The 14,275-nt window shown below is 39.6% G+C and overlaps 1 protein-coding gene across 2 annotated transcripts; it reads left to right on the top strand.

Moving 5' to 3' along the window:
- Positions 1-1,548: 1,548 nt before the first annotated feature.
- LOC139129388 (zinc finger protein 774-like) lies at positions 1,549-11,965 on the top strand. 2 transcript variants are annotated; one of them, XM_070695024.1, is made up of 2 exons: positions 1,549-1,597; positions 9,740-11,965. In XM_070695024.1, exon 2 carries the CDS (start codon positions 9,857-9,859, stop codon positions 11,159-11,161), a length of 1,305 nt encoding a protein of 434 aa, XP_070551125.1. In that variant the 5' UTR covers positions 1,549-1,597; positions 9,740-9,856; the 3' UTR covers positions 11,162-11,965. The 2 variants fall into 2 exon arrangements, with proteins under 2 accessions (XP_070551125.1, XP_070551124.1); XM_070695023.1 differs by lacking the exon at positions 1,549-1,597 and adding an exon at positions 6,752-7,094.
- The last annotated feature ends 2,310 nt before the right edge of the window (positions 11,966-14,275 follow it).

Raw genomic sequence — 14,275 nt, 5'->3', positions numbered from 1 at the left:
TCTGACCGTAAAGAATGGAAACCTAGACTTTCAAGCCAATAGCATGCTGAAAGGCAATTCGATCAGAAAAGCTCAAGGGCTAATTTTTTAAACATAACTTGTTGTAAGGAGAAGCATGCAATTATTTTGACATTAAATTATGGATTGTTCCCTCCAAGTGCAAAATATCCAAGGTACATAACCGGCGGCGGGAAAAATTCCTCTAAGTATGGCAAAAATCAACACTACAATCAACCGAAATCGTAGTAAAGAGGAATATGAGCTTGTTGTAACTGAGCACCAGGTAATTTTCGGCACAAAACTAGCAAGTTCTTTCCTACAATAAAGAAGTCTGGTCCCTGTCGCAGCAGCGACTCGCAAATTGTGCTGTGTTCGGTAGGCCTCATTAGCCTCATTGTCTGTAGCTTTCTCCGCGAGGTGATTGGGTACCGTATGTTGTAAGTTCGAACCCGATTGAAACCATCGTATATTATAAAAAGTTTAATGATGGTCTTCGTCGCATTTCCATATTTACAAAAAATTCGCACTATCAGGCCTGTCGTTATAGAGCAGTCGCGTTAACCATTTTTCTCGCATTTTTTGAAAAGATGTAAGTTTTAAAAAAATAACGTCAACGAGCGAGGCGCACTCGAGAAATTTGTCAATATCTGAAGGATCAAACTAGGTAGTGCACAAACATTCGCATTACCGCTGTTACAATGAAACTTTTGAAACAAATTAAACTTAACGGTTGGTTTCAATACTGCACCGAGGGATAAGATGAAAAATTTCGTTGGTATGAATGCATATTTGCGTTTACATTAATAGCCAATTCAGCAACTCTAAAGAGATTAGAACAAGTTTATAACCAGAAAATGAAAGTAAATATCGCCCAAAAAATTAAGTTGCAAATCTTTCTTTCAAACTTGCACATAAATATTTAAAAGTGTGAAGAAACATGTTTTCCTAGTAAATTCGCGTTTTCATCGATCGTGAAATGTTTGTGCACTGTTTGAACACTAATCAACGGCAATATTCTTTATTGATTACAAATCATAAACATTTACTGATTAAAAACAGTTAGTAGTTGATCATGTATTTGATTTACATCACCAAAATAGGCTTTACACGGCAACCTGGCAAAATCATCTTCACATAAGTACGTAAACATATAATTGGTTAAAATTCCTGACATGGCACTCTTGCTTTTACGACTATGATCACAAAATTATTATTTTGCTCGAGATCCGAACTGTCATCCCTATAATCATCAGCTCTCTATTGCACAGAAACGGTTTGTTACAACAATTACAAAATAGAGCAAAAACATTTTTTATGGAATCACATGAGCCGTTAAGCTACCACGACATTCCAAATACAACGTCCGTGTGTGTGAGGGAAGCTCAGGCCTGATACTAAAGCAGGGTCACTGTCCTGTTGCCATGCTGTGACGTCACAGCTGGAACTTTGGCCCTTTCTGTCGTAGTTCATTTTCAAGACACCAATCGACATCAACAGCGACCAGGCTGCAACGGCAAGTGTTGATTGGAGAGCCTCGCCAGGTGTTTTTCGACGATAAACACCGTGTACAAGTGTGAAAGGGGTCCGATTGGACGAGGTAGGAACTTATAATTGTTCGTTTTTTAAATCAGCGTACACCGCATGTCGCCTTAGTGATTGTCGATGTCGTCACACGCAGTATGACCATGAAACATGGTATGACACACACGGTAAATTACGAACTGGCAGACACTTGTCAATGCATTACAACAAAAGAAAATGAATTCGCCTTTTTTGTCAAAATTTGGCAGACAGAGTGACAATACATTATGTACAGCGTACGTAACTGAAAATTTGTGTTTTACCTCATGGTCTATACAAGACGATTGCGATTTGTCTTTTAGCTCCCGGAAAACTGCTTTCTTTCTGCCTTCTGGTGATTGAATCGTTAATGATTTCATTCCTAAGAAAAATTAAATAGTTACAACATAAAGTTGTATTTTGAACACGATTGAAACTAATTTGGAATAATTGGATGGTGAAGTAATATCTATTTGATCTGCAAATGTAAACTCATCTGCTTTTCTTTTTAAGTTACTAATACATACACGTGTTTTTAGGGGCAATTGGTAATATCACAACATTCAGCTATAGGGAACCTGACGTTTTTTGGTAAATTTGAAAAGTATGATAATCCAATTATCCCAAATTAGTTCCAATCGTGTATTTGGTTGAACATGTATAAATGAACTTATCATTTCTACCTTCGTTTTCTGGTTTTATGGCAATTTTTAAAAGTACTCGGTATTTTACTTACAGAACAAGTAATTTGAACGACGTTCTTTTTGTGTATGGTTTCATTTTACAAAATACAGTGCAATTCGTTCATTGGCATTCAAGTGAAACACCGTAGGAAGAGAGGACATTTTAAAGTTTACTATATCAAAATGTGAATATATTTTTACAGTCTTGTATACCCTTACCATGTTCACATTCCATCTCACGCAGAAGGTAGCATTGTTAAATCGGAGCAAAACTGACTCTAACGCATCAACTAGCCGTTATGAAATATTTCACCGTTAAATTGCCAATAAAATGGTGTACACATAAACGTTAGGATCACTCATGGTGGTAAGACTCCCTTTTAGGGCCCTCGGACCCCTTACATGATATCAGTTTATTTGGGGGTCCTTCATCAGAGAAACGCGTCATATCCATCTTGTCAAGGTTAAAGCTATTTTTAGGGTCAACTTCGATAGAAAGCACACTATTTCCTCTCCAAAAAGGAGAAGGTCGGGAGGAGTCCCTAAAGAAGTCTTTCCGTTCATTTTTCGCGGTCGTTAATTGGTAATATTGCAAGCGTTTCAGGGAGAATTGAAGAATATATGTGTGAAATTTGACTATTCTAGAAGTTTGACCTGGCTACTTTTTCTGTCTTTCTGAAGATTGCCCGACCTTTAAGGATGTAGATTGATAAAGTATTCCACAACTGTCAAGATAGTGACAATGAAACGGGGACAGCGTCAGTTTGTTTTTAGGCGAACCACTTCAGTTTTGCTTATGGCACGCTGTTCCTATTTTAAATGTGACATTGCCTTCTGCTGTACCGCTGGCTTGGTACTTGGCTTGGCGGCAAAAATTGTCGATCCATAAATCGCGGATTTGCCTGCCGTTGCAAACGTTTTGGGCAAAACACCGTCCTGAACACGTACCATAAAGAGATTCCAATGCTTAGATTGAGGGCGGAGCATTCCATTGGCCATTTAAGGAACGGTCTATGTTTTACAACGAGATCATTGTATGTAGAGGGGGAGCGGTGTAAAAGACCTCAGTATTTTGTTAAACGTGAGCTTGATTTGTTTTCTGACAAATAATGTATTTTTTTATATTGAAAAAGATAAATCATCATAAAGGCTTTCAGCAATATCGGCTCTGTGAACAATCTCTGGCAACTGCACAGAAAGCGGAAACGCCCAGTTAATCAAATGATTGCACACTTCCTGTTTTATCGACTGCGACAGTCGGGGTAATAAAGGAGACGAATGTGACATTTTATGGTAAACTCTCAAACGTTTTGACAGCGTATGGTTGCATATTAAGTCGAGATTCTACTTTTCATATATTTCGGGATTTGAGCGTTATCGGTATAATTAATCCAGAGATTTGTTGCTGCAAGTTTCGTCGCGTAACGTTAAGGCCAAAAACATCGGCCCTCGAGCAATCGGTTGTGAACAATTCCATAGGAAAATATATTGCGGAAAACAGAAAGAAAATGTAATTCCTATGCAAAATAAAACTCTCACAATATAAGAAAAAATAATAAATACATTATCAAATGTTATAAAATTATCATTTACAAAGCTTTTCGGTTATAATATTAATTTCTTTCCTCTAGACTAGTCGTATATCTGTAATTCAATTGTGATTTTCCAACTTACCTCGAACATACCAAACTCTTCAAACGCAAGCTTGCATGAACAAGTATGCAGAGTTGAGCCAGCTTTGTTGATTATCTGCCATCATCTGCCACAAAACACCAACTTCTTGACCCACGCCAATGCGCAGTGTGATCACGGTACTGAAATTTACGCCTTAGGTAAATAGATAATATCAGAAGGCTGATTTACCGTTTGAAGAGCATGACGGGAGAATACGGGGGAGTCGGCTCGAAAGGTCAGGTAAGAGGGCGAAGAAATTTAAATGAGGAATACCGCTTGGGTGGTTGATCAAGCTACGCATTTTGTTGTGGTGTAACTTGTACAAGAACAGAGCGAAGGTAATGCCTGTTTAAGAATAGCCGTTCATTTTCTTCTATGTTCTGGTTCGGCGATAGCTGCTAGAAGACTGATTCTTTCCGTAGATATTGTAGCATGCTCGTTTGTTTGCAAACTTTGATAAACAACAACAATGAGCAGTGATTTGGTTACCCGCGCAGATAGACCGTTAGGAAGCAGTACCCGAGTCCTAGTTTTCCGACCTGCAGCTATGCCTGTTTAACTTGACAATGAAGATGTGAAATGTGCTATATTCGTGAGAAAACAAATGTAAAGGGGGTTTAAATGTTTTGGCGAGCGAGATCATAGAACAAAACAGCGTCGAAAAATTGCCACATTACTCGATACGTCTAACAAGAAAGATAGTACGAATATTTTCGGAATAGTTTATTTTTGTACACTTTATTTTGTGTCATATGTTCTTATAGTCACTGTAAAGTCAATTGTGTGCTCAGGCACAGCCAGACAGTAGGTCCCGCCGCCGGTATACAACTTTTATCAGGTTAAAAACAGGAAATAACACAGGAACATATCCTCCATCATAAGAAACAAATCAGTTCATGACTAAGGATGCCTGTCATAGTGAATAAAGACAAAAAGGCCACCTAAGACAGTGTTGAGTGGTACAAGATCTTGACATGGGCCAAACGAAAGAGTCTATCTATCTTAAAGCTTTACTTTTTTACCAAACTTTCGCAAGCTATGTATGTACATAAATGTATAGCCTCGCTTGCGGTATCGCCTCCGACATAGTCGAAATGTTTGTTTCTCTGCACGTTACGATATAGGTCGAATATTTATTCTATTTGGGGGTTTGTTTCTCTTTTTCTCACGTTCCTTGTCCTTTATGCGAGGTTAACTTCTGATATAAAGGCAACGAAACAAAAATAATTTCGCACTGTGGAAGCAAGCCGATAATAATTAGTTCAAAGTTCAGAGCTGTAGAAAGGATAAATGTGTGCCTAAAAGCGTGCTGACTTCTACCATACGTCACGGTAGCGCACGCGCTGAGTCACTTTTGTCTTTCATTTGCCGTCATTTTGGGTCTGTTTCCGAATGTATTGAAAAAGGGGCAGCAGGCATGCCTTATCTAGATGTATGCGTGTGAGGACGAGAAACATGAAAGTAACCAAGTTTTCCTTTGTGGCGCATGCGCAGTTGAAGATAACTGTATTTTGACTCCATGTAGCTATAGAAGGGTTGGCACTGGTTTGCCACAAAGTGATGTCTTTACGATGCACTCGACTGGCAACAGTGACACTATTTCAACTTTTGTGATGTCACGTGCACAGAGGTAATTCATTCCTAAGATTTTCTCAACATTTTACACAACCGTCCATACATCTAGTGGTTGTTGACGCACCAATATTGCTATTAATTGAAACACCGAAATCTAAATTATAGGTTAATTTGCATACAAAGAAGGCAATATCTAGAAAGGCAGCTGGTGATTTACAACCATGGATATGGTGTCCATGAGTGACTTAATTTAGTACCTAATTTTGTGTTACGACTATGTTTGTCATCTTCAACTTGATGAATGAACATGGTTTTGTATAGTGTCAGTTATGAATATAAATTGTGTCATGGAAATTGTAGATCAAGAGCTTTATTGACCTTGGATGAATTCTTTTAAGTAATAAGTATCGTGTAATTGAAGCACCGCCTTTTAGTTAAAACAGTCTCTCTCTCTCTCTCTCTCTCTCTCTCTCTCTCTCTCTCTCTCTCTCTCTCTCTCTCTCTCTCTCCCCTCAAGAGATTGTCTTCTTTACCATTATTTCGTCCATAAAACTAGGTTGCCAACTTTCCGTCACTGTGTGCAATCACTCATACTCCATAGTGCATGTTTAGGTGTGATAATATCAGCCGACTTTCGCTTCCGCTAAACACTCTCAGCATCGCACCCTTTATATTCACTGTCTATTATACTATTTATGTGTAACAGTTGTCCCTGTATCAGTTATCAGGGAGAAAGTAAATAAATAAAATAACCATACTGATACTAAAATGAGTACAATCTTAATCATATGTTTACTCATGGAAGTTGAATACATCAATAAGACACGCTGAAATACAATCGTACAGAAAGACGGAGAGACAAAGCACTGCGTCGCTCCACACTTAAACCAAATGCAAATTCTGACAGATAGAGTTCGATATGTAAATACTGTGTGATAAATTACTCGTTATGGGAGTTACCGGATGGCAGTGTTGTGTTTTTTACACGTTCAACAAAATACCACACCACTTGACAGAACGTTCACCCTACTTTAATGTACCACTCAGTGACTGCAAGTAAAATGTACTTCTTTAAAATCGAATACATTTCTAAGTACCTCAAATTATCTCCTTTTTTATCAATTTTGAAGCAAACACGATGAGTATATGGGTCTAGACTGAAAATCGTTATTGTTGTAATTCTTGCTCCATGTTGCGTTTACTGTTGTTTTGGTTTTTTTTTTTTTTTTTTTTTGTTGTTTTCAGTACCATGGGTCCGGAATGAATCGTATCATTCTAGAAATTTAAACAGATACAGCCAAGAATTTTTTAAAATATGGAAGATTGATATTCGAATCCGTAAAGCGGTAACGTTTTCTACGGCCTTCCCGATGCATCGTTCAATTGAGGGCGGCTCTGCCTGGCGGCGAGGTCACTGTCCTGTTGCCATGCTGTGACGTCACAGCTGGAACTTTGGCCCTCCCTGTCGTAGTTCACTTTAAAGACACCGATCGACATCAACAGCGACCAGGCTGCGGCGGCAAGTGTTGATTGGAGAGCCTCGCCAGGTGTTTTCGACGATAAGCACCGTGTACAAGTGTGAAAGGGGTCCGATTGGACAAGGTAGGAACTTGTAATTGTTCGCTTTTATATCGGCGTACACCGCATGTCGCCGTATTGTCGATGTCGTCACACGCGGTATGACACACACGGTATAGATACCTTCAAACTACGAACTGGCAGACACTTGTCAATGCATTACAACAAAAGAAAATGAATTCGCCTTTATTTTCAAAGTTTGGAAGGCAGAGTGACAATACACTATGTACAGCGTACGTAACTGACATCTGTGTTTTACCTCCAATCTTCACCAGACGATTGCGAATCCACGAAAGTCAAGGTCACAGTATACCACAGGCATGTGACGTTTTTCCCCAAAAGAGAATTTTGTGACACAAATTCGACAATCATGACATGCACTCATGTCATGGCGGGCGGTCCGATCTGAAGCATAAAGTGGTATAGTCACTGCAATTTCTGTCAAACTTTGGTCGAAAGAAATGGGAAGTGCGGGTTCTAAAACTTGTAAAAGCGCCTATCGTCTGGCTCATTATCAATTTTACGAACAGATTTTTAACGGTCCCGTGGTTTTAGTTTTGAGGTCGGTCCAGGGTCAGTGATCTGATTTGGTGCATTGAAGCACCGTGCCAGTAATGAGGTTAAGGACAGCTCTTAAGTAAAGCGTACTGCAGCCACGGAAACCACACCTTTTGAAATGAAATTATTGACAAAAGTTGCACAACATTGATAATAATTAAGAAAACTGTGGTATATATAAATTGCCTGTCATTACACGAGGACAGGACGACAGAGCTGTGAGTGACTTTTCAAAATTTCCAAACTCGTGTTTAACAGTAAAACAAAACGGCAGCTGACTGTGGAACGAATCGTGTTTATTTTATCGGCATTTCCGCCGCTTAATACAATAATTGCATTATCAATGTTGTGAGTCAAAATCCTGTTGCGCTGTTCCCTTAGTTTCGCGTCACTCCCCGTGTGTCGTCTGGACGACGTGGACGTGTAAAACAATTAGACATTAGGACATTCCTCTACCTACGGGCAGACGACAGAATGCGATTTGATTTAGCGAATTACGTGCAAAGATTTATCGATCTAGTCGCCATCACGCTGACACGAGGTCAAGAGTTCACAGCGATTTGAAATATTTGTTGGGATGGTTTGACATTTGGAATATCCTAAATAATAAATCGGTCAAGGTAGTGACCTTTAATGTCCTAGCATAATTGTGTCACTTTTCTCTGATAACAATATATGTATTACTTGTTTTGCAAAATAATACCCACACTGACCTAATTTCTTTACAAAATGTTTATTTAATATTGAAAGAATAATGCGTCTTTATGTCTTTATATAGTGTGAAGAGTTTATTTGTTTGTTTCAAAATAACATTTGTATGGTGTATGCAGTCTTATATATATATATATATATATATATATATATATATATATATATATATATATATATATATATGTGTGTGTGTGTGTGTATGTGTATGTATGTATATAATATGTATATTATATATATATATATATATATATATATATATATATATATATATATATATATATATATGGGCAATAAATATAAAGGCCTAAAAGCTGCAGCATTCGATGTTTTCATGTGTGTCGTATACAGCAAAATACATTGTCTAATCCTTCTCTAAAATCGTGTTGAATACCCTTGTGATCCATACGACACTCATGTCATTCCGAAAGCGCACAGTCACTTCCGCCGATACATCAAAACATATTACATTATGTGTGGGGTTTTTTAACTTTTTGAAATTTCTGAACTTTCAGCATGTTTATTTTTATTCCCTGCTTGTGTTTTTGTGGCGTTTTTATCATCGGACAACTGATTTGTATACTGTATATTTTTGTATTTTTATTCAATCAATGCTTTCATGAATAAAATGGATGGACTAACTTAGTGCTAAATTTTATCATTCAAACTTTGGGTGGGATATTTTGGTGAAAACACGGTCGTCAACAAGTTAATAATAGTCCGAACCTGTGTTTATAGGTTGAACACGGTGTATTTTGACCTGATTTTACACTAGAAATTTGAACCGTATGATTTTATAGGCGGAACGTTAACATGATAATTAAAAGCCATGGTGCTTTAATTATAGTAACTGAAGTCTGTCAGTGTCATTCGAATATCGACTAATGGAATTCTGCCACCGTGTGTGAGTTGTTAGGTCAACGGATTCGGTTACTCGCTACACTAACTTGCCGTCACGTATCACACACCGGTGGACGAGTCATCGTCGACCGATGACAGGCGATACGGCAGGAAGCCAAGCCCGATGTGACAAGTCAGCGACCGCATCGAGCTATCAACGGCACTGCTGAAGGGCAAACGCGATCATCGTAGCGTCGCTCCATGGGAAAAAATTCTGTGCGAGCCACAGTGAAAGACGTTGTAAAAAATCGGCTTTGTCCTGCGAAACTAAATTTGCCAAATATATGAGGTTATGGTTCACTTTGCTCGTATCGTATGACAAGTGCGGTTTAACACAATATTTCTTGTAAAAGTTTAAGTAAGCCTGCATTGTACTTTTTGTTGAGTGTCTCTGTACACGGTCCGGTCGTTGTGAACCGAATGACGTCTGGCGGCCGTGGAAATGGGTTACAAATTTATCTACATTTCTACTTTATTGGTTAATTTCTTGCCATTTTTTGCAGGCGGTCAACACCATTTACCATGGCAACGGGGACAATCGACCAGGCTGTCATCGACGAGCAGTTCCTGCAGTGTTCCATCTGCGTGGACCGCTTTGTCCACCCAAAGGTGCTGCCAAAATGCGGTCACATATTCTGCAAAGGCTGCCTGAGCGGAGTGCTGCGAGCCAACGGCGACGAAATGTTGATATGCCCGATCTGCCGGACCGACAACACCAGCTCTGTCCGGGACGGCAACATCGAGAGGCTCCCCGACAGTCACCTGGCCAAGTCGCTCATCGAGCTTGTAGCACGGCGGTGATACAGCAAACGCAGGGACTGGAGGTGAATCAGTTAAAGGCGAACGGACTGGATAGCGGTCTTTCGGACTTCCCTAATGTTGAGGCTTATACGTCGTCAAACACAGCCCAAAGTAATTCCTCGACGGCGATACCGCATCAGTATATGTGTTTTGTGTGCGCCCGTGACTTCAACGACTCGCTCACATTGCAAAGCCACATGGAACAATGTCTGCTAGAAAATGCCAGCATTCTGTCGTCTGCGCCTCGTCACACAAATGCGGACGACAGTCCATCGTACTCTTGCCCCGTGTGTCAAGTGGAATGTCAAGATGAAAGCTCGCTTCACATCCACGTCGATATGTGTCTACAGTCGGCAGAGAGCTCGGACTTAACGACACCTTACACATGTCCGATATGCCAGTTACAGTTTGACGATGAAGGAATACTCCATGCGCACGTAGATTCCTGTCTGTCGGACGAACCCACGGACGTCGTCACTTCGAACTCACCAGGGATGAGGGGCGCTGGTGAGCTGAACGGCGGACTGTCTGCGCCTTCGTCTCCGAGACCGTCATACCTGTGTCCATTATGCGAAAGCGTCTTTTCAAGCATGGACGAACTAGCGGACCACAAGGCCCATTGCAGCCATGGGTGTTCTCGTGAAACGCGCGCTGGACGGGACGAGGCGACGGCGGCGGTCAGCGAATTTCAAGTGCGGGCAGCAGACACCGTCAACCTTGGCGAGTTTGCGCTGAACACTTGCCCTGCTTGTCGCCTGACCTTCGCCGATACTGCGTGTTATCTGTCGCACATACCGCAGTGCACTCCGGAAGATTCATCCGCCTTCTCGCAGGCCAACCTTAGTGGATTTCCGCCGAACACGTGCCCGGATTGTCGCCAAACCTTCGCCAACAGTGCTTGCTATCAGTCGCACATACCGCAGTGTTCTCCGGACGATGCTGTCGCCCTCTTGCAGGAAAACGTAGCGGTGAACTTGGACAACACGGGCGAGGATGACTTTGCTCTTTGGCACGAGTGTGAACGGTGCAGAGTTTCATTCCTGGATTTCAACGCCTTCCAATCCCACGTGGCTAGCTGCACGGAAGAGAGAACAAGGCGCCGTAAATTATGCACAATATTGTAGCTTTTAAACCCCTTACGTCACAGGCACCACTTTGTGCGCGTGCGTTATGTATCTATATGGTCGGTTCAGGGCTTTCGCATTGTATTACAATAATACAAAGAAGACACATTCGTGAGATATAACATATACTAAATATCATATTCTATTTACATAGTGTATATATTGCAACACATCACAACTGGATAAAGGTGTGTGTATGCAGCAAGGGTTTATTTATGGTTACATGTGTTTGGAAGATATTTTGTTCAAGTTCTTTTACATGCTGCAAGTAGCAGGCAATTAATTGATTATCCCTGGTGTATTGTACCAGAAGAGTTATTCCAAAAGAAAAGCAGGAACGCACATTGTAGAATAACACAATGCCTGTGAAAACAGCAGCACAACAAACGACAGTAACAACAACAACAACAACAACAACAACAACAATAATAATAATAATAATAATAATAATAATAATAATAATAATAATAAAAATAAAATGACCCAACTCGCACAAGTTTCATATAATCAGTTCATTGCTACAGGCTTGTTTTATATTCTGCCGACTCTAAAGTATTTATATTGTCAAAACGATCAGTTCGTTGTTTGACGAATCCCACGAAGCTCGACAATTTAAAAATAATGTACATTAAAGTTGTCAACAAGTGTTTTTTTGAAGTCCCTGTTGTCAAGGTCTGTCCTCTATCACAAGGGGCAAAAAAGAAGAAACATCGCTTCTATTTACAGGATAGGTAGGTGCAGAAGCACTTTTGTATAAAAAAAGTAAGGTCTTCTAACCCTAATAAAGCACAAATCTTGGACGATTTACCCTTCCACACTGCACAAGTTTTCCCTATATCCGAAATCAAATGTTAAGGGTCTGAAGGTCAAATAGGGTAGGTCAGGTTATCGGAAACATTATTTATCTCGGCTTGACAAGACGCTTATCTCTTCATGTGACCTGCGCAGATATGCTGTATTTCATAATGCAAGAAAATGCACTAGACGAAGATTTTGCTTAATACCAAAGTACACAACAATTTTTGTCAATACCAGTGAATTTTGCGACGTCATACCCTGAGATCATTACTGATAATGTATCCAGTTATCAAGCATTGTGCCCCAAGAGATTTTCTACGTCTACAAATTCATAAAATAATAGCAATAATGTAACCCCCTCCAAGCAAACTTTGCACTTCGTAATGTACTCGGCTTCAAGTTGCCTCGTTCATCACGGGATGCAAAGTTGCTTTGGTCCATTATCGGCCAGGGGGGAGTAAATTATTGTTTCAACGGTAGCAGCAGTAGCAACAGCAACAATAACAACAACAACAACAACAACAACAACAACAACAACAACAACAATAATAATAATAATAATAATAATAATAATAATAATAATAATTGACCTTTGAACAGGTCAGCTGAGATAGCATATGAATTGAATTGCTTAATACAGCAAGTATGCTGTATAATTATTGCTTGGTTTCTAAAGAAATCGGTTCTCGACACAGAATCAAAATATTTTTATATTCTAAATTATATATTTAACCAAACAGCAATTCCATTATCAATATTAATCTTATAGTACAAAGATTGTGTTTTCAGTTTGTCTTTACAAAGGGATATCACTATTAACCAGACTGAAGCTCATATTTTGGTGTCGGTGATAAAGTGTTATGTTATACTTTTATGATTTTGTTGTTGTATTTAACTCCACCATCAAACTGTCCCATATTTTATTTTAAAATATCCATGTTGTTTGTAAAAAGTTGAATAAGGGACCATTTCACTGAATTTGGGTGTACAAATGGTATCTGGTACTATTGTTGTAACATCTAAAAGAACCTTTATATGTTTTGAATTGAGACATCAGCCAGTCTTGGCAGAGCCTCAAAAGACGTGTACCAAATATTTGCAAGTTACCTATTGTCCTAATACTTCTAAAGTGTTACACATAGATATACGTGATGTACATGCACTTTTCAGTGCCTCAAATACAAATGAAATGCCAGAGAGAGTTATCATCCACAGGTTTCGATTATTTTGAAAATGCGACTATTTTACATTCAATTGTTGTTGTAAGTTGGGGTTTTTTCACTGAAAGTAATATCGGTGTTGTTATGGGCAGAAACACATTATAAACAAAATTAAACTCAGTATGTTGGAGAATTTAAGATATCATACATTAAAGTCACGTCTGTCACAATTTTACATCTCAGTATCGGCATGTTTGTCGAAAGTTGAAGCAAAATTTCTAGATAAAATGTTTATCCACTGGAAAAATACAATCATGGTGCTGTCCCAATATGCAAACGTGACCCGTCATGAAACCATGGAGGTACCAGATTCAACAAAATTGAAAAGAAATGTATATATGCTGTCATCCAGATCATTCAGCCAGACCTGCATTGATCAGTGTTCTCCTTGTAAGAGGTTCTGGCCAATTCACAGAGAAATTAAGTCGTCCACTCAACACAGTATTGTGTGGATCATTCGAATACCCGCACTGCAATGACGTGTTCCCAAGTCATCTGTCAAATAGACTGCCCAATAAAACCACCACGACAAACACCAAATCTCTCCGACGACAAAGGACACATTGTTCCCCAGTGTTTTTTTTTTATTCACTGTACCTTATATTTTCGTTTTGCTGAAGAAATATAAATACAGTTGGGTTTAGGGAGATTTTAACTTTATTCATATGCTAATCTTCAACCATCCAGCAATACAAAGAGGACGCCGTACTGGGATTTTCTATGGCTGCCATTTTGACCCGGTGTACCTCGTCAGGGGGATAAAATAAACCGTCAAGCGTAAAGTTCTTTTTTGTTCGGGACTCTTTCATCTTGAAAAATAAGCGCGTATGTACTAAATCAGTGAACGTTTTACTACGCTGGTAGGTGAACCATATGGTTGGCGCGGGCCACGCACTGAAGCTGCATTGCGTTTATCGCCTTGGGAAGGAGGTGGAGGTCAACACCCCGAGTCATTGATTTGAGGAGACTGATGGCACAGTACTCTGCCTATCTGTTGGCTTACAAAGTTTATCGATGCATTTCTATTTATAAAGCTCCTATCTATTATCGATGGCTCTTGCTGTCCACGACTTGATACGTTCGTGAGTTCAGTTGC

The sequence above is a fragment of the Ptychodera flava genome, chromosome 3 (genome assembly GCF_041260155.1).
Source record: "Ptychodera flava strain L36383 chromosome 3, AS_Pfla_20210202, whole genome shotgun sequence".
NCBI classification, from domain to species: domain Eukaryota; kingdom Metazoa; phylum Hemichordata; class Enteropneusta; family Ptychoderidae; genus Ptychodera; species Ptychodera flava.
This window is presented reverse-complemented; position numbering and strand designations above follow the sequence as displayed.

Bases quoted from the DNA above. Each gene is read 5' to 3' on its own strand.
- LOC139129388 (XM_070695024.1), top strand. From the start codon at position 9,857: ATGCGGTCACATATTCTGCAAAGGCTGCCTGAGCGGAGTGCTGCGAGC.